The following is a 25,872-nucleotide window of genomic DNA, read 5'->3' on the forward strand; positions in this document are numbered from 1 at the left end:
AGCATCTGCAGTCCTCACTTTCACCTAGGACACAAAACAGCTATGGGGAGCTCGTGAGAGCTTGAAATGTACGTGGTCTGTGGATGGAGCAGGCTAGAGGGTTGGATGGTTGTGGTCTAGCTGCTTAAATGAATTTGGAGGTTCATCTCACAGAACGTGTCATCTCTTCTGTACCAGCCTGCTCAGATTTCCATTTCCCTCTGTCACAAATTTACTGGGAAGGTCATTCTTGAAATGATAAAGTCACACATGCGCCACCTAGTGCAGCTAGCTGGTACTGAGCTCAGCGATTGTCTGACTGAATCTGCTGCTTCTGACAGTCTGTGCTGAAGCTGCATTCTATAGCACTAGCACTCCCAGCTCACTGGACTTACACCCAGGGACATGCAATGGATTTTAAGTGACCTCACATAAAACTCTGCAACAAAAAACTGAAATTGCTGGAGAAACTCAGCAGGTCTGTCAGCATGTGCAGAGAGCATGTGCACTCAATAGGGGCATTTTGGCGAGGCACGTTGCAGCTGTGTAAGGCTTTAGTTAGGCCACACTGGGGCAGTTTTGGTCACCACGTTCTTAGTAAGGATGTGGAAGCTCTGGTAAGGGTGCAAAGGGGTTCACCAGGATGTTCAATAAAAACTGCGGATGCTGTTCACCGCAAACAAAATCAAAAGTGGCTGGAAAAGCTCAGTAGGTCTGGCAGCATCTGTGAAGAAAAATCAGAGTTAAGGTTTCATGTCCAGTCACCAGCATTTAGACAGACACATGCAAAGGCAGGGAATACAAGTTGTTCTGCTATAACGCGTGTTCGCCGTAACGCAATTGACAAACTGGGGACACTGTTTGCTTTAAAGAGTGAACTTTTAAGACATGTAACCAAAAGAGGAAATGCTGGAAAATCTCAGCAGGTCTGACAGCATCTGTAAGGAGAGAAAAGAGCTGACGTTTCGAGTCTAACTGACCCTTTGTCAAAGCATTTCAAAACGTGTGTTGACTGTAAAACAATTTCATCGCCAAAACTTTAAGCGCTGTTTCTAAAGCACAATTCTTCTGTAACATGGGGCTGCACAAGAACGCAACCATTGCGTTACAGAGGAACTGACTGTAGAGGGCCAATGTACAGGTAGATGGGATTAACTCAGAATGGCATTGTGCTCAGCACCGACATTATGGGCTGAAGGGCCTTTTCCTGTGCTGTACTGTTTTATGTATTGATGTACACCAATCCTCCCCTTTGATTTCTCACTCACTGTGGGGAAGTAGCAGCCTATTTCATTGAGTCTGCTCTTTATTGTGTCACAAGTTAAGCCTTACCGATGTTTCACATGGACATGTCACACAGACCCTGCCTCAGGCACTGAGTTTCGGTGATTTTGAGTCTTGCAGCAAAACTAGGCAACAGGCGGAAAGGATTATAAACAGCGTTTGTGCAGATAATTATCGGCTGCTTGACTTAGAGAAAGAAAACAAGTAACGACAGGACTGGAAGATATTTAAAGGTTATAGTCAAGTTCTATTCATGCAAGTGAATGCCAGGAATTTGCTTTAACTCAGGGAGGCTGAGCGCTTTGTGGAAATTATACAACAATGCCTGTGATTGTAGTCTTTTGCTTGCTTTCTCCATTCCAAAGTTAGGGAAAAAATGCAATGATTTAACTCAGAGCATTGTGAGTGGGAAGGGCAGGGGCTGCTGAACAAAGATGCTTCTGAGCTGTGCATTCCACAAGTTTAATTTGCAGTCACTGATTCCTAGGCCCCCACTATTCGAGGGATTCTCTCTAGGTCCTAGAGCTCCAGCTTCCTTCAGGAGGTGAATATAATTGCTGTGGGTAAGTGTTAATACCGGTTTCAGTCCAACACGCTTGCACAGCGCTTGATTCTGCCTGTACCCATATGTGCAATAAATGTTCCTCGACCTATCTTTCTTCCTAATGACTGACTATATTAATTAAGAGGCCAATGATCAAACCTGCACCACATCAATTACCAGCTTCAATTATAGAAGTTAACTGCAGACACTAACTTGAGCTGATAGATCCAGTTATTAAGTGTAGGTGAATTGCAGAATAAATGTTACAGCACAGTGTTTAACACACAATAAGCCAATGGGTGATACTGACTGGGCCCAATTAGAGTCATAGAGTCATAGAGATGTACAGCATGGAAACAGACCCTTCGGTCCAACCCGTCCATGCCGACCAGATATCCCAACCCAATCTCGTCCCACCTGCCAGCACCCAGCCCATATCCCTCCAAACCCTTCCTATTCATATACCCATCCAAATGCCTCTTAAATGTTGCAATTGTACCAGCCTCCACCACATCCTCTGGCAGCTCATTCCATACATGTACCACCCTCTGCGTGAAAAAGTTGCCCCGTTGGTCTATTTTATATCTTCCCCTCTCACCCTAAACCTATGCCCTCTAGTTCTGGACTCCCCGATCCCAGGGAAAAGACTTTGTCTATTTATCCTATCCACGCCCCTCATAATTTTGTAAACTTCTATAAGGTCACCCCTCAGCCTCCGACGCTCCAGGGAAAACAGCCCCAGCCTGTTCAGCCTCTCCCTGTAGCTCAAATACTCCAACCCTGGCAACATCCTTATAAATCTTTTCTGAATCCTTTCAAGTTTCACAACATCTTTCCATTAGGAAGGAGACCAGAATTGCACGCAATATTCCAACAGTGGCCTAACCAATGTCCTGTACAGCTGCAACATGACCTCCCAAATCCTGTACTCAATACTCTGACCAATAAAGGAAAGCATACCAAACACCTCCTTTGGTCTGTGAGAGGAAACTGGAGCACCTGGGGGAAGGCCATACAAGACACAGGGACACACAGTTGTCTGAGGCTGGAATTGAACCCAGGTCTCTGGTGATGTAACGCAGCAGTGCTAACCACTGAGTCATCGTGCTGTCCCAAGGTTGGGGTGAGCTGTCTTCTTGAATTGTTGGTACACTTGCAGTGCTGTTATGGTGGGATTTGTATGAGGAGCCCTGTGTCTATAATATATTGTGTGGTCAGGGCTCAACTGTTTGGAATTGACTGGCTTCTCCGTTTCAATAGGCGACAAGAATTTGGGCCTCTGTCTCGATGGGCCAGAGATTGTAACTGAGGGATGTAGCAGTAACCCTTGTGCCTGGCTGCAGTGAGGAGGATATGTCCTTCAGACATGGCACAGGGTTTTCCCCACTGTATAAAATCTTTCATTGTTCCCCAGAAACTGTCCACCCTGGATTTCTTGACCCATCAGACCCTTGGCACTAAGGGTTCTTGCTTCCTGAGTGCTCGTTGGCCAAATAATTCCTCTTTGTAACGGCCAAGGAGGCTGGAGCCTATGTGCGTGATAATAATGCACATGAGAGATCCCTATCATCCATATAAATACCTACCTTCCACAGGACAAGTACAGCTGCGGACCCCTGTCTTAATAAAGCCTCCAGATATATGGGCATCACGGACATAGAGCAGCATGCTGGCTCAATGATTAGCACTGCTGCCACACAGCATCAGGGAGCTGGGTTCGATTCCACCCTCGGGTGACTGTCAGTATGGAGTTTGCACATCCTCCCCGTGTCTCTGTGGATTTGTTTCTGTTACCTCCCACAGTCCAAAAGTGTGCACATTAGGTGGATTGGCCATGCTAAATTGGCCATGTTGTCCAGGTTTGTGTAGGCTAGGTGAGTTAGCTATGGGAAATGCCGGGCTACGGGACAGGCCAGGATCTTCTTCAGAGGATCAGTGCAAATGGGCTGAATGGCCTCTTTTCACACTGTCAGGATTCTATGACATCATTAACTGCATGATGAGGCATGGGGCCATTTTGGTGAAAGCAGTGACAACTTCATGCTGTGACAATTCTCATTTATCCAGGAAGTGATGTCTCTGTTTCAAATGCTGTTGTGGGTCAAAAGACGAAGGAAGGTCCATTCTGGTAAATGGGAGATGAAAGGAGTTTTCAGATTTGTCCACATCCTGTCCAATGGAGTGACAGATATGGTCAAAGTGCCTCCAAATTGAAGACAGAATCCTGATTCACCCTCTGATGAATTTTTCCTTATCTCAGTTACAGAGTTATGGAACAGAGGGTGACCAGTGTTTCTATCTTGGAGGCCAAACGCATCAACACTAACGTTAAGAACCTGCCAATTAAGGCCTTGAAGCTGAAGCTCCTCCCCTAGAGTCACTGACTCGTTGCGGGTGGGTTAACACCTTCAGTGTTTGCAGCCTTCCTGCACCATTCCTTATCAGTGACTATTCAACTGGAAAGGCGTCACAGTTGAGATCACAGCTTTCCTCACCTGACATCCACATATTTTCAATTTTGAATCGCAGAAGAAGCCAACTGATAAAGATTTAGGATTGTGAAAAAAACGACTTGATATTTCCATACCTTCCCCATTACCAGCCACCCCCTTGCTGTAGCAGCTATGGCGCTGTTAATACCACTTGAACTGAAAACAATTTAATCAGGAAAAGCACAGCAGGTTAGACAACATCCGAGGAGCAGGAAAGTCAATGTTTTGGGCCGAATCCCATTGGGACTTTCCTGCTCCTCAGTTGCTGTCTGACCTGCTGTACTTTTCCAGTTTCACATCTATTGTCTCTGACTTCCAGCATCTACAGTCCTTACTGTCTACAATTTAATCAGTACTGGAGACGGAGGGTAAGATTTTCTTTGGCTTAATCGTATGTTGAATTCCTGATGGAATTTGTGGTGCTCCTCCAGGAGTCTGTACTGAGGCCTGTTTTTCCTCATAACGTCAAAAAAAATCACACAACATCCGGTTATAGTCCAACAGGTTTTTACGGAAGCACTGGCTTTTGGAGCGCTGCTCCTTCAGCCTGGTGTTGTGTGATTTTTAATTTTGTCTACCCCAGCCCACCACTAGCTCTACCACGTCATTTGGGCAGCACAGTGGCACAGTGGTTAGCACTGCTGCCTCACAGCACCAGAGACCCAGGTTCAATTCCCACCTTAGGTGACTGACTGTGTGGAGTTTGCACATTCTCCCTGTGTCTACGTGGGTTTCCTCTTGATGCTCCGGTTTCCTCCCACAGTCCAAAAATGTGCAGGTTAGGTGAACTGGCCATGCTAAATTGCCCGTAGTGTTAGGTAAGGGGTAAATGTAGAGGAATGGGTTGCGCTTCGTGGGGTTGGTGTGGACTTGTTGGACCGAAGGGCCTGTTTCCACACTGTAAGAAATCTAATCTAATCGTTTCTCCATAACAACTTCAATGAAGAAAGATAGAGCTATTTATCGCAGCTTGTTGACAGCATTAAGTTAGGTGGCACTGAAGCAGTGTAGATGTGGGCAGAATAGGTCACTGACAATTTAAGTGGGTGGACCAAACTATGGCAGATAGAGTTCAATGTGGGAAAGGGTGAGGTCACCCACTCGGTTTATCAGAATGTTGTCTAAATGGTGTCCAGGTTTGTGTAGGCCAGAAACTGTTGGCAAGCAGCTGTTCAGGACATTGGTGAGGCCACTTTTGGAACACTGCATACAATTCTGGTCACCCTTTGATAGGAAGGATGCTGTTAAACTTGGGAGGGTACAGGAAAGATTTACAAGGTTGGAAGGTTTGAACTTCAGAGAGAGGCTGAATAGGCTGAGGCTGTTTTCCTTGGAGTGTCGGAGGCTGGGAGATGACCCTATAGAGGTTTATAAAACCATGAGGGGCACGGATAAGGTGAATAACCAAGATCTTTTCCCCAAGGTTGGGGAATCCAAAACCAGAGGCCACAGGTTTAAGGTGAAGTTTTAAAAGACCCTAAGGGGCAACTTTTTCATGCAGAGGGTGGGACATGTATGGAATGAGCTGCCAGAGGAAATGGTGGAGGCTGGTACAAATACAACATTCAAAATGAGTATATGAATAGGGAGAGACAGGTTGTTTAGCAATGATGGCAGGGAGCACTTATCCATTAAAAAAAACTGGTGGGAATCTGGAATTCTTCTCTTGAAAGCTGTTGAGGCTCTAATTTTAAAGAGAAATTTAAAACCTGGGAGAGGTTTGGGTTTGCGAAGGATGTTGAGCAAAGGTGCAGCTCAGTTGAACGATGGAACAAGTTTGAGTGCTGGATGGTCTCCTCCTGTTCCTATATTATTAACTGAGGAATTTTTATTTGACCAATGCAATGTCAGTAAAGATCTTGATTTATTTCAATTTAATTGTCATTCATATTTCAAAGATCTGGGTTTGAGACTGAGTCATTGAGTTGTGTTACAGCACGCAGTGAGGGTGGGGAGGAAGCTGCTTACTCGTGTTGCTCTGAAAACATGCAATTGCATTGTAGCTCAACAATGGATTTGAGGAATTGGACTTTGAGATGCTTGCTCTTTGTCAGAACTTGCAACCCTAACTTGGTCGCACCAAAAGCTGCCAAATCATCATGACGATCAGGAACCCTGTACACATTCAAGCTAACACACCTTCAATAGAAACTTTCCTTTCCTGACTGCGGGGACCCAAGATGAAATGTATCCGAGCTGAGTTCCTTGCTGATGTGAATGCACGGAACAAAACCGGCACTCAGGCAGCAGTTTCACACAGAGTTGTCTGGCTCAATGAGCTTGCGTTAAGACCATGAGACCTTGGAGTAGAAGTAGGCCATTCAGCCCATCGAGTTTGCACCACCATTCAATGAGATCATGGCTAGTTAGCCAGATAGCCAATTGCTGTTTATCCTGTGGGAGGTCCCAGATGGCTATTGTGGAAAATGATAAAATTCATACTTATAGGAAAACCTCTGAAGCTAGAGCAGCACCAAATGAGTCTTAATCAGCATCTTTCCTGAGCTGTTTCAAATCCGAGTGTATTTGGTAGCAGAGAGAGAACATACTCTGCACTCAAACTGTCTGACCTGAGACTGTTTGGTGGGACAGTGTAGAGTGTGCTATTCTCTGCTCTACCCTGTACTTCTTGATACTGGCATAAGTTAAGAAGGGAATGCATAAGGAGTGCGCCCTTGCATAGCTCAAACAGTCGAGAATTCACCACAAAGCAAACTCAATAGCTGTTGAAATCGCAAAAGTAGCCCTCAGCCTTGACTCAGAGGCAGTGATCTGTCTCTGAATTGTGCATACAAGCCCCACCTAAGAGATTTAAGCACATAATCTCGGCTGATACTTTAATGTATTACTGAGGGAGTGTTGCGTTGTGAAAAAAAAAATCCACCTTTCGCATAAAAAAGGCCTCTAGCTCTCTCAGGTGGCTGCAAGTCAGTGTCAGAGCACAACAGTCCCCTGGCACTATTCAAAGACAAGCAAGGGTGATATTCTGATGACCTGAACAGCATTTACTCTTTCAACCAACACTTAAAAACTCATCTCACTGGATTTGGTGGGACCTAACCAAGTGCAAATTATCCACTGCCTTTCTTCTTACATGACTGCACTTCAAAGGCACTTTGTTTCCTGAGGTTATGGAATCCATATAAAGATGCATATTCTCTTTTTTTTGGAAGAGGTATAAATCACAGCTACAGAAGCTGCCTTTGATCAGACTGCTCAACACTCCTGTCCCATTATCATTTGTGAAATAACTCCAGACAGGTTGATATCCCATCACCAAGTCATCCTTTATTTAGTCCTTGACACTGATCCAGCTCCCTCAGAGCCAACTGTCAGAGTGAACAGAACCTCTGACACTCCTGTTTATATCTGTCAGACAGGGCCAGAGGAAGTACCATTGCAACATTTACGAGGCATTTGGATGGGTATATGAATAGGAAGGGTTTGGAGGGATATGGGCCAAGTGCTGGCAGGTGGGACTAGATTGGGTTGGGATATCTGGTCAGCATGGACAGGTTGGACCGAAGGGTCTGTTTCCGTGCTGTACATCTCTATGACTCTATGACTATAGCTCCCTGATTGGACCAGATTAACAGCCCCAATCAGGGAATTCATTTTCTTTGAAAGGTCTACTTGGCTGACCTTGTTAGCTTCCTGATGAAGGGTGTATGCTCGAAGCGTCGACTCACGTGCTCCTCGGATGCTGCCTCTCCTGCTGTGTTTTTCTAGCAACACACTCTTCGACCTGTAACACTCACTCCTATTAGCGAAAGCAGCTCTACTCTCAGAGCTACGTGCAACCAGAGATACTAACAAGGAGCCAGCAGCAGAAAGAAACAGCTTTCTTTTCAAAAACCTTACCTTTAAACAAAATAGGAGCAATTAACGAAACACTACAGTCTCTTGGAAATTGGAAGAAAAACAGAAGATTTCAGAAATGGAGGGAAGGCAGCATTAGTGGGGAGGCCTTTGGTGTGTAGGTTCTGGAACATACTACAGAGGAACCTCGATTATCTGAAAGACTTGGATGAGGAGCATTTTGTTTGGTTAATCGAATTCCGGATATCTGAATGCCGGATAACATAGTTAAACTGAGCTTTGGGATCTTGCAATCTTGCCGGATAATCCAATATTCGGACAATCCAATGCCAGATAATCGAGGTTCCTCTGTAGTTCTGAAGAACAGCCAGGTCAGATTGCAACGTGAACTGTTTCTCTCTCCACAGATGCTGCCAGACCTGCTGAGTCTCTCCAGCATTTTCTGTGTTTGAATTGTTACTGATCATCCAGGTAGTCCAAGGACTGGTCTGGAATGCAACTCTCTGATGGGGGTTACCCTATAGCAGAGACCACATGAGAGAACAGGCGAGAAGCCTCATCGCCACTGCTCTGAATCAGACCAGCTAATGCATTCTTGGCAGCAGCAATCGTAAACACACCTAACAGTGAAGTTCTACAAGCAAGCTTCAATTCTCAACATCTGTGCGACTGGAAACAAAGAAATTGCTTGAACATAGAATCTGATGCAAGACTGAAACTCACCAGCTGGAAACCAGACATCAACTCTTTGGCATGCCTTTCATCTATTGATTCCAATAAGGATTTCTGGGAGTGGCAAATGGAAACATCTGGTAGGTAGTCTGCGGGTCTCTTGAGAGGTCTGTGGGTCAAACATTTGAGACTGACTGAACTACCACATTGGCATTTACTTTATGATGTAGAATACTTTCCAGAAACCAGGCTTATATAGGATTGTCTAGGATAATGAAACAGGAATTGGATGCTCATCTGCCTAAAGCATCTTCATACACTTTGTTCCCTTTGAGAACAATGGGAAGATCTGACAGTTGATTGGCTTCTTGAATCACATTGGAGTGGTCCTTCCACAGTCAGCATGGAGCTCTGGCCCAGAGTTAGAGGCACTATCCAAGACACCACACAACCTTCATTATAGACCATTTGGCCCATTCAATCTATGCTAACTTTTATGTTCCATTCAAGTGCTCCATCCATCTTTCCTCTTCTTCCTCAGATACAGGTCTGGCTTCCCTTAAATACATCAATTCAGCAATAATCTGTTCATTAATACCCAGTCTGGGTTCACCCTGGGAGAAAGGAAGATGGTTGTAGTTTTGAGGTCAATCGTGTAAGTCTTAGGACAACACTGCAGGAATTCTGCCGGTAGTTCCTAGGCCCAACCATCTTCAATGGTTTTATCAATGTTCTTACTGATGATTGCATGACACTCAACACCACTTTCAATTTCTCAGATACTAAAGCAGCCCAAGTCCATAACGATACAAGCTTGGGCTAACGGTTGGCAAGTAACATTCTCACCATAGGTTTTAGGTGGTGACTATCTCCTGTGAGGGAATCTAACCGTAACCCCTTGACATTCAATGGCATTACTGTTGCTGAATCCCCCCAGTAGCAACATCCTGGTAGTTACCATTGAGAAGAAGCTGAATTGGATCAGCCCATTTAAACACAGGGCAACAAGAGCAGGTCAGCAGCTCAGAAATCTGCAAAGAGAAATTCAACTCCTGACTCTCAAAAAGCTGTCCACCATCTACAGGAGTGTGATGGGTAACTCTGCACTTGCCTGGTTGGTTGCAGCTCCAACAAACTTGACATCATCTCAAGAAAGAGCAGCCCACTTGATTGGCATCACCTTCAACAATGAATCCTTTAACACAAACACAGTGGTGGCACAGTGATCTCTACTACCGAGAAGAATAAGGGTAATAAATGCATGGGAACACCAGCACCTGTAAATCTCATTCCAAACCATACATGACCCTGATTTGGAGAATGTGAGGACAGCAGATGCTGGAGATCAGAGTCGAAAATGTGGTTTTGGAAAAGTGCAGCAGGTCAAGAGGCATCCAAGGAGCAGGAGAATCGACGTTTTAGGCATATGCCCTTCCCGATGAAGGACTTATGCCTGAAATGTCGATTCTCCTGCTCATTGGATGCCGCCTGACCTGCTGTGCTTTTCCAGCATCACACCCATGACCTTGATTTGAACTATATTATTGTTCCTCCATTGTCACTGGGTCAGAATCTTCTCAGCAATGTGGGGGTCCCAATACCTCCACTACTACTCCCTATGGTCATGAATTCCGCATTCCCATCAACCTTTAGTTAAAAACATATTTCTTCTGAATTCCTCACTAATGTCTTGGTGACTATCTTTTACAGACAGTCTGTGGTTACTCTCTTCCCCACAAATATAGATATTCAGACTCTATCAAAACTGTATGGAAATGTAAAGGCTTCCCGTCACTGCTTTGCCTTCCCTTCTACTCCCTCACCTCCCTAAAGAGAAGAGGGTCAACCCTTCAACCTTTTTCTGAGAGCTGTATCCGGGCTTTTCTGGTATTATCCCTGTGATTTTTCCCTGCTCTGTCTGCATTCTCTCTAATGTCCACTTTATACTATAGTGACCAGACCAGCTTACAGCATAACGTGTGGTCTAACCAAGATTCACTGCAGGTTTAACAGTACACACTTACTTTTCAATTTGATCAAAGCGATTCACTAAATCAACACCGAGCCTTTAATATCAGTGTATCATTTGATGTTAGATTGCTAGTGATCCATTAACCAAAGCAGCCGACGTTTCACGTGTTTGTTTGCATTGTCTTGTTCAATAAAAGCAATAATCTCCTGTCTCCCCCCCACCCGTCGCCTTCCTAACGAATTCCTCCTCTTTCTGTTGAAATCACCTTGTTCAGAGATATTGTTACCTTTCTCTGGAGCAGATGGGAATTGAACCAGGCCTCCTGGCTCTGAGGTAGGGGCACTACCACAGTTCCACTGGTGCCCCAAATCACGCAGAGGGTAGTGCATGCATGAAAGAGCTGCCAGAGGAAGTGGTGGAGGCTGGTACAATAACAACATTTAAAAGGCATCTGCATGGGTACATTAAAAGGAAAGGTTGAGAGGGATATGGACCAAATGCTGGCAAATGGGACTAGATTTCTTTAGCATATCTGGTCAGCATGGATAAAGTGGACCAAGAGGTTTCCTTCCATTGCTGTATAACTCCATGACTCTACATCATCCAAAGAGCAGCTGCTCTCTATTATTCCTGAAGCACATCTGGATTCATCTGGCCTTCTTGTGGTGCAGTCGTAATGTCTCTACTGCTGGAGGCCCGAGTTCAAGTCCCACCTGCTCCAGAGGCGTGTAGTAATATTTTTGAATGAGTGTTTAGATAAAAAGCAAAAAAAAAGTCTTGATTCATAATAGAAGCCCTTTTTGAGGTGTTTTAGGTGTTGGAGGTGATTTCCTTGAATTTCAGGAGCAGCAATTACTGTTTTATACGCTGTTGCATTGCTTTGGAACTTTGGAGAAAAAAAGTCAAAACAACAGCAGTTTTAAAAGGGAGAGGAATAGACAAAGGAAGCACATGGTGAGGTCAGTGCAGGAGAGAGAGAGAGAGAGAGAGAGAGAGAGAGAACCTGCACAGTTACTGCCTTTGAGGTTTTTGAATTCATGTGCCCCTGGACATCAGAGTACATCTGGGACAATTAACAAACAGTGAATTTCACAACTGATCTTGGAGGAACCGATTTGGGCAAAGTTCACAACACAGAATCAGATAAGTTAATTGTTGTTTTAAGTCTGTTCAAGAGAAAGGCTGTATTAGTGAGTACAGAGGGTTCTTACTTGATTATATGTTTTTGGAGATAAGTCTTTTGATTAAACTTAAAATAGCTATTAATTTAACCTGGGGCAGTATTTGTAGAGGAATAAGACGGTGTTATTTTCTGGTCTGTAGATTGTGAAGGAGCAAAAATGGACTTTGCAGTGATATGTAATTCTTGTCAGATGTGGGAGTTTAAAGAGAGTTTAAGGGTTACTGTAGATTATATCTGCCATAAATGCTGTTGGATGCAAATCTCATCAGATCGAGTGGATCGGTTGGAGAGACAGACAGAAGCGATGAGGACTTTGCAACAGCAACAGTATGTGATGGATGGCAGTTATAGAAAGGGGGGAAAGTCTTAGATACAGTCACATAGATGGGTTAACTCCAGGAAGGGTGAGAGAGGTCGTCACCTAGGGCAGGAGTCTTTTGTGGATATACCCCTTTCAAACAGGTATACTGTTTTGGAAAATAAATTCTCAGGGCAACATAGCACGAACTGCCAAGTTTCTGGTATTGAGACTGGCTCTAATGCAACGAGGGATACGTCGGCTTCCAAGAGATCAATTGTGTTAGGGGATTTTGTAGTCCGAGGTACAGACAGACATTTCTGTGGCCAGCAGAGGAAAAGCAGACTGGTGTGTTGTTTCCCTGGTGCCAGGATCAAGGATGTCTCAGAGGGGGTGCAGAATGTTCTCACGGGGGAGAGGGGCCAGCAGGAGGTCATTGTCCACATTGGAACCAACGATATAGGAAGGGAAAAGGTTGAGATTCTGAAGGGAGATTACAGAGAGTTAGGCAGAAATTTAAAAAGGAGGTCCTCAAGGGTAGTAATATCTGGATTACTCCCAGTGCTACGGGCTAGTGAGGTCAGGAATAAGAGGATAGAGCAGATGAATGCATGGCTGAGGAGCTGGTGTATGGGAGAAGGATTTTTGGATGATTGGAATCTCTTTTGGGGTAGAAGTGACCTGTACAAGAAGGACGAATTGCACCTAAATTGGAAGGGGACTAATATACTGACAGGGAAATTTGCTAGAACTGCTTGGGAGGATTTAAACTAGTAAGGTGGGGGGGGGGGGGCGGGGGGGCTTAGGACCCAGGGAATTAGTGAGGAAAGAGATCAATCTGAGACTGGTACAGTTAAGAACAGAAGTGAATCAAACAGGCAGGGCAGGCAGGGACAAGGTAGGACTAATAAGTTAAACTGCATTTATTTCAGGGAAGGCAGATGAACTCAGAGCATGGTTAGGAACATAGGACTGGGATATCATTGCAATTACAGAAACATGGCTCAGGGATGGGCAGGACTGGCAACTTAATGTTCCAGGATACAAATGCTATAGGAAGGATTGAAATGGAGGCAAGAGAGGAGGGGGAGTGGCATTTTTGATAAGGGGTAGCATTACAGCTGTGCTGAGGGAGGATATTCCCGGAAATATATCCAGGGAAGTTATTTGGATGTAACTGAGAAATGAGAAAGGGATGATCACATTATTGGGATTGTATTATAGACCCCCTAATAGTCGGAGGGAAATTGAGAAACAAACTTGTAAGGAGATCTCAACTATCTGTAAGAATAAGAGGGTAGTTATGGTAGGGGATTTTAACTTTGCAAACATCGACAGGGGCTGCCATAGTGTTAAAGGTTTAGTGTACAAGACAATTTTCTGATTTCAGTATGTGGATGTATCTACCAGAGAAGGTGCAAAACTTGATCTACTCCTGGGAAATAAGACAGGGCAGGTGACTGAGGTGTCAGTGGGGGAGCACTTTGGGGCCAGCGACCAAAATTCTATTCGTTTTAAAATCGTGATGGAAAAGGATAGACCAGATCTAAAAGTTGAAGTTCTAAACTGGAGAAAGGCCACTTTTGACAGTATTAGGCAAGAACTTGGAGAGCCAGGAGGGGGCACGAGAAAGGCTTGGCAGAACGGATTAGGGAGAACACAAAGGCATTTTACACTTTTGTGCGGAATAAGAGAATGGTCAAAGAAAGAGTAGGGCCGATCAGGGATAGCATAGGGAACTTGTGTGTGGAGTCTGAGGAGGTAGGGGAAGCCCTAAATGGGTTTTTTGCTTCTGTCTTTACGAAAGAAATGAACTTTGTAGTGAATGAAACCTTTGAAGAGCAGGTGTGCATGCTGGAATGGATAGAGATAGAGGAAGCTGATGTGCTGAAAATGTTGTCAAACATTAAAATTGACAAATCACCAGGCCCGGACCAGATTTGTCCTCAGCTGCTTTGGGAAACGAGAAATGCAATTGCTTCACCACTTGCGAAGATCTTTGCATCCTCGCTCTCCACTGGAGTCGTACCTGAGGACTGGAGAGAGACAAATGTAATTCCTCTCTTCAAGAAAGGAAATAGGGAAATCCCCGGCAATTACAGACCAGTAAGTCTCACGTCTGTCGTCTGCAAGGTGTTAGAAAGGATTCTGAGGGATAGGATTTATGACCATCTGGAAGAGCATGGCTTGATTAAATGCAGTCAACACGGCTTTGTGAGGGGCAGGTCATGCCTCACAAACCTTATCGAGTTCTTTGAGAATGTGACTAGAAAAGTTAATGAGGGTCGAGCTGTGGATGTGGTGTATGTGGACTTCAGCAAGGCATTTGATAAGGTTCTCTCATTCAGAAGGTCAGGAGGAATGGAATACAGGGGAACTTAGCTGTCTGGATACAGAATTGGCTGGCCAACAGAAGACAGCGAGTGGCAGTAGAAGGAAAATATTCTGCCTGGAAGTCAGTGGTGAGTGGTGTTCCACAGGGCTCTGTCCTTGGGCCTCTACTGTTTGTAATTTTTATTAATGACTTGGGTGAAGGGATTGAAGGATGGGTCAGCAAGTTTGTAAACGACACAAAGGTTGGAGGTGTCGTTGACAGTATAGAGGGCTGTTATAGGCTGCAGCGGGACATTGACAGGATGCAGAGATGGACTGAGAGGTGGCAGATGGAGTTCAACCTGGATAAATGCGAGGTGATGCATTTTGGAAGGTCGAATTTGAAAGCTGAGTACAGGATTAAGGATAGGATTCTTGGCAGTGTGGAGGAACAGAGGGATTTTGGTGTGCAGGTACATAGATCCCTTAAAATGGCCACCCAAGTGGACAGGGTTGTTAAGAAAGCATATGGTGTTTTGGCTTTCATTAACAAGGGGATTGAGTTTAAGAGTCATGGGATCTTGTTGCAGCTCTATAAAACTTGGGTTAGACTGCACTTGGAATACTCCGTCCAGTTCTGGTTGCCTTATTATAGGAAAGATGTGGATGCTTTTGAGAGGGTTCAGAGGAGGTTTACCAGGATGCTGCCTGGACTGGAGGGCTTATCTTATGAAGAGAGGTTGACTGAGCCTGGACTTTTTTCATTGGAGAAAAGGAGGAGGAGGGGGGTATACAAGATAATGAGAGGCATAGATAGTCTCTGGCTATCGACTCTATTTCCCAGGGCAGAAATGACTAACACGAGGGGTCATAGTTTTAAGCTGGTTGGAGGAAAGTATAGAGGGGATGTCAGAGGCAGGTTCTTTACACAGAGAGTTGTGAGAGCATGGAATGCGTTGCCAGCAGCATTGGTGGAAGCAAGGTCACTGGGGACATTTAAGAGACTGCTGGACATGCATATGGTCACAGAAATTTGAGGGTGCATACATGAGGATCAATGGTCGGCACAACATCGTGGGCTGAAGGGCCTGTTCTGTGCTGTACTGTTCTATGTTCTATGTTCTTAACTTTCGAAAGCTGATTGGAGGCAGATGTTCGCAGGTAAAGGGACGGCTGGAAAATGGGAAGCCTTCAGAAATGAGATAACAAGAATCCAGAGAAAGTATATTCCTGTCAGGGTGAAAGGAAAGGCTGGTAGGTATAGGGAATGCTGGATGACTAAAGAAATTGAGGGTTTGGTTAAGAAAAAGAAGGAAGCATATGTCAGGTATAGACAGGATAGATCGAGTGAATCCTTAGAAGAGTATAAAGGAAATAGGAGTAGACTTAAGAGGGAAATCAGGAGGGCAAAATGGGGACATGAGATAGCTTTGGCAAATAGAATTAAGGAGAATCCAAAGGGTTTTTACAAATATATTAAGGACAAAAGGGTAACTAGGGAGAGAATAGGGCCCCTCAAAGATCAGCAAGGCTGCCTTTGTGTGGAGCCACAGAAAATGGGGGAGATACTAAATGAGTATTTTGCATCAGTATTTACTGTGGAAAGGATATGGAAGATATAGACTGTAGGGAAATAGACTGTGACATCTTGCAAAATGTCCAGATTACAGAGGAGGAAGTGCTGGATGTCTTGAAACGGTTAAAGGTGGATAAATCCCCCGGACCTGATCAGGTGTACCCGAGAACTCTGTGGGAAGCTAGAGAAGTGATTACTGGGCCTCTTTCTGAGATATTTGTATAATTGATAGTCACAAGTGAGGTGCCGGACGACTGGAGGTTGGCAAATGTGGTGCCACTGTTTAAGAAGGGCGGTAAAGACAAGCCAGGGAACTATAGACCGGTGAGCCTGACCTCGGTGGTGGGCAAGTTGTTGGAGGGAATCCTGAGGCACAGGATGTACATGTATTTGGAAAAGCAAGGACTGATTTGGGATAGTCAACATGGCTTTGTGCGTGGGAAATCATGTCTCACAAACTTGATTGAGATTTTTGAAGAGGTAACAGAGAAGATTAATGAGGGTAGAGCAGTAAATGTGATCCATATGGATTTCAGTCAGGCATTCGACAAGGTTCCCCATGGGAGACTGATTAGCAAGGTTAGATCTCATGAAATAAAGGGAGAACTAGCCATTTGGATATAGAACTGGCTCAAAGGTACAAGACAGAGGGTGGTGGTGGAGGGTTGTTTTTCAGACTGGAGGCCTGTGACCAGTGGAGTGCCACAAGGATCGGTACCGGGTCCTCTACTTTTTGTTATTTACATAAATGATTAGGATGCGAGCATAAAAGGTACAGTTAGTAAGTTTGCAGATGACACCAAAATTGGAGGTGTGGTGGACAGTGAAGAGGGTTACCTCAGATTACAACAGGATCTGGACCAGATGGGCCAATGGGCTGAGAAGTGGCAGATGAAGTTTAATTCAGATAAATGCGAGGTGCTGCATTTTGGGAAAGCAAATCTTAGCAGGACTTATACACTTAATGGTAAGGTACTAGGGAGTGTTGCTGAACAAAGAGAACTTGGAGTGCAGGTTCATAGCTCCTTGAAAGTGGAGTCACAGGTAGATAAGATAGTGAAGGCAGTGTTTGGTATGCTTTTCTTTATTGGTCAGAGTATTGAGTACAGGAGTCGGGAGGTCATGTTGCAGCTGTACAGGACATTGGTTAGACCACTGTTGGAATATTGCATGCAATTCTGGTCTCCTTCCTATCGGAAAGATGTCGTGAAACTTGAAAGGGTTCAGAAAAGATTTACAAGGATGTTGCCAGGGTTGGAGGATTTGAGCTACAGGGAGAGGCTGAACAGGCTGGGGCTGTTTTCCCTGGAGCGTCGGAGGCTGAGGGGTGACCTTATAGAGGTTTACAAATTATGAGGGTCATGGATAGGATAAATAGATTAAGTCTTTTCCCTGGGATCGGGGAGTCCAGAACTAGAGGGCATAGGTTTAGGGTGAGAGGGGAAAGATATAAAAGAGACCTAAGGGGCAACTTTTTCACACAGAGGGTGGTATGTGTATGGAATGAGCAGCCAGAGGATGTGGTGGAGGCTGGAACAATTGCAACATTTAAAAGGCATTTGGATGGGTATATGAATAGGAAGGGTTTGGAGGGATATGGGCCAAGTGCTGGCAGGTGGGACTAGATTGGGTTGGGATATCTGGTCAGCATGGACGGGTTGGACCAAAGGGTCTGTTTCCATGCTGTGCATCTCTATGGACTCTATGACTCTAATCCCTCTTGTGATGCAGTGGTAGAGTCCCTACACCTGGGTTAGGGTGTCTGGGTTCAGGTCCCTTCTCTTCCAGAGTGTGTAATAACCTCTGAAAGATGTGTTGCTGGAAAAGTGCAGCAGGTCAGGCTGCATCCAAGGAGCAGGAGAATCGACATTTCATGCATAAGCCCTTCTTCAGGAATGAGGAAGGTGTGCCAAGCAGGCTAAGATAAAAGGTTAGGAGGAGGGACTTGGGGGAGGGGCGTTGGGAATGTGATAGGTGGAAGGAGGTTAAGGTGAGGGTGATAGGCCGGAGAGGGGATGGGGGCGGAGAGGTCGGGAAGAAGATTGCAGGTCAAGAAGGCGGTGCTGAATCTGGGGGTTGGGACTGAGATAAGGTGGGGGGAGGGGAAATGAGGAAGCTGGAGAAATCTGCATTCATCCCTTGTGGTTGGAGGGTTCCTATGCGGAAGATGAGGCACTCTTCCTCCAGGCATCGTGTTGCCATGGTCTGGCGATGGAGGAGGCCAAGGACCTGCATGTCCTTGGCGGAGTGCGAGGGGGTGTTAAAGTGTTCAGCCACGGGGTGGTTGGGTTGGTTGGTGCAGGTGTCCCAGAGATGTTCTCTGAAACGTTCCGCAAGTAGGCGGCCTGTCTCCCCAATGTAGACGAGGCCACATCGGGTGCAGTGGATGCAGTAAATGATGTGCGTGGAGGTGCAGGTGAAGTTGTGACGGATATTGAAGGATCCCTTGGGGCCTTGGAGGGAAGTGAGGGGGGAGGTGTGGGCGCAAGTTTTGCATTTCTTGCGATTACAGGGGAAGGTGCCGGGAGTGGAGGTTGGGTTGGTGGGGGGTGTGGGCCTGACGGGGGAGTCACGGAGGAAGTGGTCTTTCCAGAACGCTGATAGGGGAGGGAAAGATATCCCTGGTGGTGGGGTCTATCTGGAGGTGGTCGAAATGACGAAGGATGATATGATGTATATGGAGGTTGCTGGGGTGGTAGGTGAGGACCTGTGGGGTTCTGTCCTGGTGGCGATTGGAGGGGCGGGGCTCAAGGGCAGAGGAGCGGGAAGTGGAAGAGATGTGGTGGAGAGCATCGTCAACCACGTCTGAGGGGAAGTTGCGGTCCCAGGAGGACCAATTCCAATACCGAACTACCCAGATGGCCTCCTTCTTCAAAGACCGTAATTTCCCCTCACCTACCACCCCACCAATCTCCAGATATATCATATCATCCTTCGTCATTTCCGCCACCTCCAGACAGACCCCACCACCAAGGATATCTTTCCCTCCCCTTCCCTATCAGCGTTCCGGAAAGACCACTCCCTCCGTGACTCCCCCGTCAGGTCCACACCCTCCACCAACACAACTTCCACTCCCGGCACCTTCCCCTGCAATCGCAAGAAATGCAAAACTTGCGCCCACACCTCCCCCCTCACTTCCCTTCAAGGCCCCAAGGGATCCTTCCATATCCATAAACGTCGATTCTCCTGCTCCTTGGATGCTGTCTGACCTGCCGTGCTTTTCCAGCAACACATTTTTCAGCTCTGATCTCCAGCATCTGCAGTCCTCACTTTCTCCTGTGTAATAACCTCTCTGACTAGGTTGTTTAGGAAAAAATAGGTAAAGAAAATACTGATTCATTTATTTGCAACATTCATTCCAAACCTGCAACTTGTTGAATTGAAAGATAAGTGCAGCAAATTCAATCACCTTCAAGTCACATAGCATCCTATCATGAAGAAAGCATTTGGTATGCTTTCCTTTATTGGTCAGAGCATCGAGTATAGGAGTTGGAGGTCGTGTTGCGGCTGTACAGGACATTAGTTAGGTCACTTTTGGAACATTGTGAGCAATTCTGGTTTCCCTTCTATTGGAAGGATCCAGTGAAACTGGAAAGGGTTCAGAAAAGATGTACAAGGATGTTGATCGGGTTGGAGGATTTGAACTACAGGGAAAGGCTGAATAAGCTGGGTTGGTTTTCCCTGGAGCATCAGAGGCCGAGGTTATAGAGGTTATAAAATCATGAGGAGCATGGATAGGATAAGTAGACAAGGTCTTTTCCTCAGGGTAGGGGATTCCAGAACAAGAGGGCATAGGTTTAGGGTGAGAGGGTAAAGATATAAAAGGGACACAAGGGACAACCTTTTCACACAGAGGGTGGTGCTTTTATGGAATGAGTTGCCAGAGGAAGTGGTGGAGGCTGGTACGATTACAACACTTAAAAGGCAGTTGGATGGGTATTTGAATAGGAGTTTAGTGGGATATGGGCCAAGAACTGGCATTTGGGACTAGATTAGTTTAGGATATCTGGTTGGCATGGATGAGTTGGATCGAAGGATCTGCTTCTATGCTATACATCTTTATGACTCTATGACTTATCACAACATGGACATATTGACAAAGGATGAGGTTCTAGCTGCAGTGAAAGTGGGACATGGAGTCATAGAGATATCCAGCATGGAAACAGACCTTTTGATCTGACTCATCCATGCTGACCAGATATCCTAAACAAATCTAGTCCCATCTTCCAACACTTGGTCCACATCCTTCTAAACCCTTCCTATTCATATAACCATACAAATACCTTTTAAATATTGTAATTGTACCAGTCTCCACCACCTCCTCTGGCAAATCATTCCATACAAGCACTATCCTCTGTGTGAAAAAGTTGCCTCTTTGGCCCCTTTTATATCTTTCCCCTCTCACCCTAAACCTATGCCCTCTAGTTTTGGATTTCCCCACCGCAGGGAAAAGACCATGTCTATTTATCGTATCCATGCCCCTCATAATTTTGTAAACGTCTACAATGTCACCCCTCAGCCTCCGACGCTCCAGTGAAAACAGCCCCAGCCTATTCAACCTCTCCTTATAACAGAGAAAGTAATAAATTCAAGAGCTTTAGTGCCAGGTGTGGGTAGCTAAACAGAGTGACTTTGATCTCACTGATATTAATATGCAACCCATGCTGTTTAACATTTTGCATGTTGCTGATGAATGTTACTTCATTGAGTAATCTTCTAAGGTCTATTGGATTTACATTTTGTACGTTAAAAACCCTTTACCTATTTGGCTATCAATGTGACTCACCCAGATACTTTTGAATAACAATTAACTCTGTAATTCAATCAGATAGCATAACAAGAGAAGGCCTCAAGCATCCTGGAGATAGCAGCATCATTATTCAATGGCGCAATACAATTGCAAATGGCTTCTTCCAGGTGTATAAATAGTACTAACAGCAGGAGACCCAAACAGGCCATTAGTATTCACTACTCCTTCAGGCAATCTTTTCCATTTATCATCACCTTCTGATTCAAATGGAGCAACTTAGTTCTCAAATCAGTAATTAAATTCCCATTAGTTGATAAATGTTAATCTTCTGGCCTGGTTTCAAATCCAAATTCAAAAGAACAATGCCCCGACTAGTTGAGTAACAAGTTGAGTTGATTTCGAACCTCCTTGGATGCTGCCTGAACTGCTGTGCTCTTCCAGCACCACTAATCCAGAATCTGGTTTCCAGCATCTGCAGTCGTTGTTTTTACCGAGTTGAGTAACAAAACTGAATAAATCTAAGTAAATGCTAAATCAACTGGATCACTACTGAGCATGGTAACTCCGACCTGTCAGTCAGCACCAGACACTGAGGTATAAACCGACTGAAGTAATTGCTATTGGAAGCCAGGAAGCTGAGGTAAATCATTGTTTTATGAGTGCAATTGTCAGGATGGGATTCTCCTTAAAGTTGTCTTTTATTGTTAGCATGTGCAAGCCTTCTGGAATCAGAACAATCTGTGCTGGGAATCAGGCAGCATCCGTGTGGGAGAGAGCCATAGGGCTGGATATTACTTGCTCCCACTGGATGTCTTTTCAATGGGTGGGTGAGAGAGGGTGCCACATAAACTATCCAGGAGGCACAGCCCACCCATTCCCCCACAAGCTCACACCGAGTACTACCAGCTAGGGCGGGGCTTTTTCCACTTGTCGAAGAAACAAGAACAAGCGGGTGTAAATATAAAGTGATGTGCAAAGGGTTATGTGAGATAAATTAGGTTTTCAAACAGCGAGTACTTAGGGTCTGGAATGCATTGCCTGGAAATATGGCAATGGCAGGATCAATTGAAGCTTTCAGGGTGGCATTTAATGATTTTTTTTGGATAGTAATTGTGAGCAGGGATGTGGGTAATAGGCAGGAAATTGGCAGTTGGTAAAAGAACCAGTGCAGGCATGATGAGCCAAATAGCTATCTCCTGTATCTTCATAGTTCTGTGATTCTGTAAGGTAGGTGGATGCCAAAATCAACACCCTCCCAAATAATTAATTTCTGAATTTGAAACTTGATCTCTAATCTCTTGATGCAGATGCCAAGTTTCTCCAGCACTTTCTGATTGTTTTTTTGTTTCAGATCTCCAGCGTCCACAGCACTTTCCTTTCATGTGTCTCTGTGGCCAGTGACTAACAGCAGCACTTTTGATGAAGGGTTCACAGATAATGCCTGATCTGCTGATTAGTTCCTGCACTTGTTCCCCCTTCAGTTCAGTCAGGTTCTTCTTGAGATCTAATTGACCATGAGCAGACACACTGATTGAAGTGTTAGTAGGCTGATCAATATTGGCGAGGAGAAAGGGAGGACTGCAGATGCTGGAGAGTCAGAGGCGAAAAGGGTGGTGCTGGAAGAGCACAGCAGGTCAGGCAGCAGCCTTCAGGAGCAGAGGAGTCAACATTTCGGGCATTAGCCCTTCATCAGGAATGTGGGGGGGTGGTATGGGGGAAGGGGGCTGAGAAATAAATAGGAGGGTGGAGGTGGGGCTGGGGGGAAGGTAGCTGGGGAGACCATAGGCAGTTGCAGGTGGAGGTGATGATGATAGGTCAGAGGGGAGGTTGGAGTGGTTGGATGGGAAGGGAGATGGACAAGTAGGACAATTCAAGAGGGTGGTGTTGAGTTGGAGGATTGGATCTGGGATGAGGTGGGGGGAGGGGAGATGAGGAAACTGGTGATGAGGAAACTTGGGACCCTCCAACCACACTGCATCAATGTCGATTTCACCTGTTTCCTCATTTCCCCATCCCTCCCCTTATCCCCGACCCAACCCTCCAACTTGGCACCGCCCTCTTGAACTGTCCTACCTGTCCGTCTTCCTTCCCACCCAACCACTCCACCCTCTCCTCTGACCTATCACCATCATCCCCCAACTGCAAATGCCTATTGTCTTCCCAGCTACCTCTCCCCCCCCCCCCACTCCATCTTCCTATTTATTTCTCAGTCCCCTTCCCCCACACCCCACCCCTTCATTCCTGATGAAGAGCTTATGCCTGAAACGTCGATTTCCCCCTGCTCCTCGGATGCTGCCTGACCTGCTGTGTTTTTCCAGCATCACACCTTTCGACTCTGATCAACATTAGCAACCATTATTTACGCTTCCATGCATGTCGATAGTCAAAGCAAGTGCGAAACGTTTAACTGTTCAACATATTCTTTCCAATTCACCAACTTGTGCATTGGAAAATCCCGTTGCTTGCTGCAATATTCCGAGGAATTGATCATCCTCACTCTTGGGATTGCACAGTGTGATTACACTCCAGAAAATATGGATGAAGAGGTGACGCCTGCAAAAGCTGCAGAGTATCAATGGAGTTTAACTATAGCTCATGACGAAAAGGGATATTATTTAAAAGAAAATCCATCATTCAGGAGAAATCAATAGCAAAATCAAGGGTAACAAGAAAAAGGCAGGAAAGTGAATATGAGGAATGTAAGATCAGCCATGATCCTATTAAGGGACCGAATGGCCTGCTCCTGTTCCTATTTCTTTTGGTCTTATAGGAAGTGTACATGTGAATTGGCTATTCAGCACCGTCCATGTCCAGCACCGGAGAAAGCAAACCCTCCTGGGGGAAGCCCAGTGTGGAGCATCTGCAGACCCACGGCTCAAGAAAGGACTGTAATGTTTGACATTTTAACTGTATTTGCAGGTAAACCCCGCTATCCGAAAGTAGAGCGTTCCCAGGAAACCTTTCATAAGTCGAAAATGGCGTAAAGCGAAGATGCATGATTTATATGGGAAAAATATCGCCGCTTCTCGAAAAGTGAAAATCGTCTTCAGATTCGCAAAAACAGGTACCAATGTAGGTCTTTCGTAAAAGTGAAGTGGCGTAAAGCGAACGTTCGAAAAGCGGGGGATACCTGTACAGAGGAACCTCAATTATCCGAATATCAATTATCCGAATTTCGGATTATCCGAAGAAGATCTCAAGTTCCCGATTAAAAACGTTACATCAATGAGGTGTTTCCGACACTAATCGCATCTGTTGTTTACAATGATTAAAAATGAACTCGGCTTACTGAAATGCTGTCGAGAACATTCCTGGTCTTTCAGGGGCGCACAGGCACCATCACCAAATGACTGATGCCCGCCCTCCCTCTCTCTCCCCACACTTTCCCTGGAGTTCTACACAGGGGTATAACCTAAACCCCTCCTTCCCCAGATAATCTCTCCAACATTGTCCTGTACAGGGGAAAGGTGGAACTTGTCAAAAAGTTGCAGTAAAAACTTGTGTTTATGTGTGTGTATGTGTGCGTGTGTCTGTGTGTGAATGTGCGTGTGGGTGTGTGTGTGTCTGTGTATGTGGGTGTGCGTGTGTGTGTCTGTGTGTGTGATTGTGTGTGTGATTGTGTGTGTGGTATGTGTGTGTGCGTGTTTGTGTTTGTGTGTGTCTGTGTATGTGTGTGTGAATGTGTGTGTGTCTGTGTATGTGTGTGCGCATGTCTGTGTGTGTGTTTGTGTGTGTGTGTCTGCGTGTGCATCTGTGTGTGTACGTCTGTGTGTGTGGGTGTGTCTGTGTGTGTGTCTGTGCGTGTGTCTGTGTGTGTGTCTGTATGTGTGCGTGTGTGCGCGTGCATCTTTGTCTGTGTGTCTGTGCCTGTCTCGTGTGTGTGTATGTGTGTGTGTGCGCGTCTGTGTCTGTTTTTGTGCGCGTGTCTGTGTAAGTGTGTGTGTGCCTGTGTATGTGTGTTTGTTTGTGTGAGTGTGTTTGTGTGTGCGTCTGTGTGTGTACGTCTGTGTGTGTGGGTGTGTGTGTGCCTGTGTGTGTGCGCGTGTGTGTGTGTGTCTGTGTGTGTGTCTTTGTGTGCATGTGCGTGCATCTGTGTGTGTGTGTGTCTGTGTGTGTGTCTGTGTGTGCGTGCCTGTGTGTGTATCTGTGTCTGCGTGTCTATGTATGTGCATGTGTGTGTGTGCATCTGTGTCTGTCTGTGTGTGTGTGCCTGTCTGTGTATGTGTGTGCATGCATTTGTGTCTGTGTTTCTGTGTGTGCGTCTGTGTGTGTTGGTGTGTATGTGTCTGTGTGCGTGTGTGTGCATCTGTGTCTGTCTGTGTGTCTGTGCCTGTCTGTGTTGCATGTGTGTGCGCGCCTGTGTGTGTGTGCCTGTGTCTGTATGTGTATCTGTGTGTGTCTGTCTGTGTTTGTGTGTGTGTGTGTGCATCTGTGTGTGTGTCTGTGTATGTGTGCCTGTCTGTGTATGTGTGGGCACGCATTTGTGTCTGTGTTTCTGTGTGTGCGTCTGTGTGTGTGTTGGTGTGTGTGTGTCTGTGTGCGTGTGTGTGTGCGCGCCTGTGTCTGTGTGTCTATCTGTGTGTGTGCGCGTCTGTATGTGTGTGTCTCTATGTATTTGTGTGTGTCTATCTGTGTGTATGCATCTGTGTGGGTGCCTGTGTGTCTGTGTGTGTGTGTGCATCTGTGTGTGTGTCTGTCTGTGTGTGTGTGTCAGTGTATGCGTCTGTGTGTGTGTCTTTATGTGTGTCTGTGTGTGTACGTCTGTCTTACTGTGTGTGTGTGTCTGTCTGTCTGTATGTGTGTCTGTCTGTGTGTGTGTGCGTGTGTGTGCGTCTGTGTGTGTGCATCTGTGAGTGTGTGTTTGTGTGAGTGTGCATCTGTGTGTGTGTCTGTCTGTCTGTCTGTATGTGTGCCTGTCGGTGTGTGTGCATCTGTGTGTGTGTGTGTCTGTGTGTGCATCTGTGTGTGTGTGCGTCTGTCTGTGTGTGTG

The 25,872-nt window shown here is 45.7% G+C and overlaps 1 protein-coding gene across 3 annotated transcripts in view; it reads left to right on the forward strand.

The window, feature by feature from the left end:
* Positions 1-1,583: 1,583 nt before the first annotated feature.
* The window catches only part of fam131c (family with sequence similarity 131 member C), a 96,401-nt gene continuing 72,112 nt past the window's right edge, over positions 1,584-25,872 (forward strand). The window contains exons 1-2 of one of the 3 annotated variants that reach the window (XM_072586557.1): positions 1,584-1,826; positions 23,802-23,946. In XM_072586557.1, the coding sequence (XP_072442658.1) occupies positions 23,874-23,946 (73 nt within the window). In that variant the 5' untranslated portion in view covers positions 1,584-1,826; positions 23,802-23,873. Of the gene's footprint in view, positions 1,827-8,566; positions 8,931-23,801; positions 23,947-25,872 lie in introns of those variants that run through there. The other 2 variants (XM_072586555.1, XM_072586556.1) reach the window with 2 other exon arrangements.

The sequence above is a fragment of the Chiloscyllium punctatum genome, chromosome 16 (genome assembly GCF_047496795.1).
Source record: "Chiloscyllium punctatum isolate Juve2018m chromosome 16, sChiPun1.3, whole genome shotgun sequence".
NCBI classification, from domain to species: Eukaryota; Metazoa; Chordata; class Chondrichthyes; order Orectolobiformes; family Hemiscylliidae; genus Chiloscyllium; species Chiloscyllium punctatum.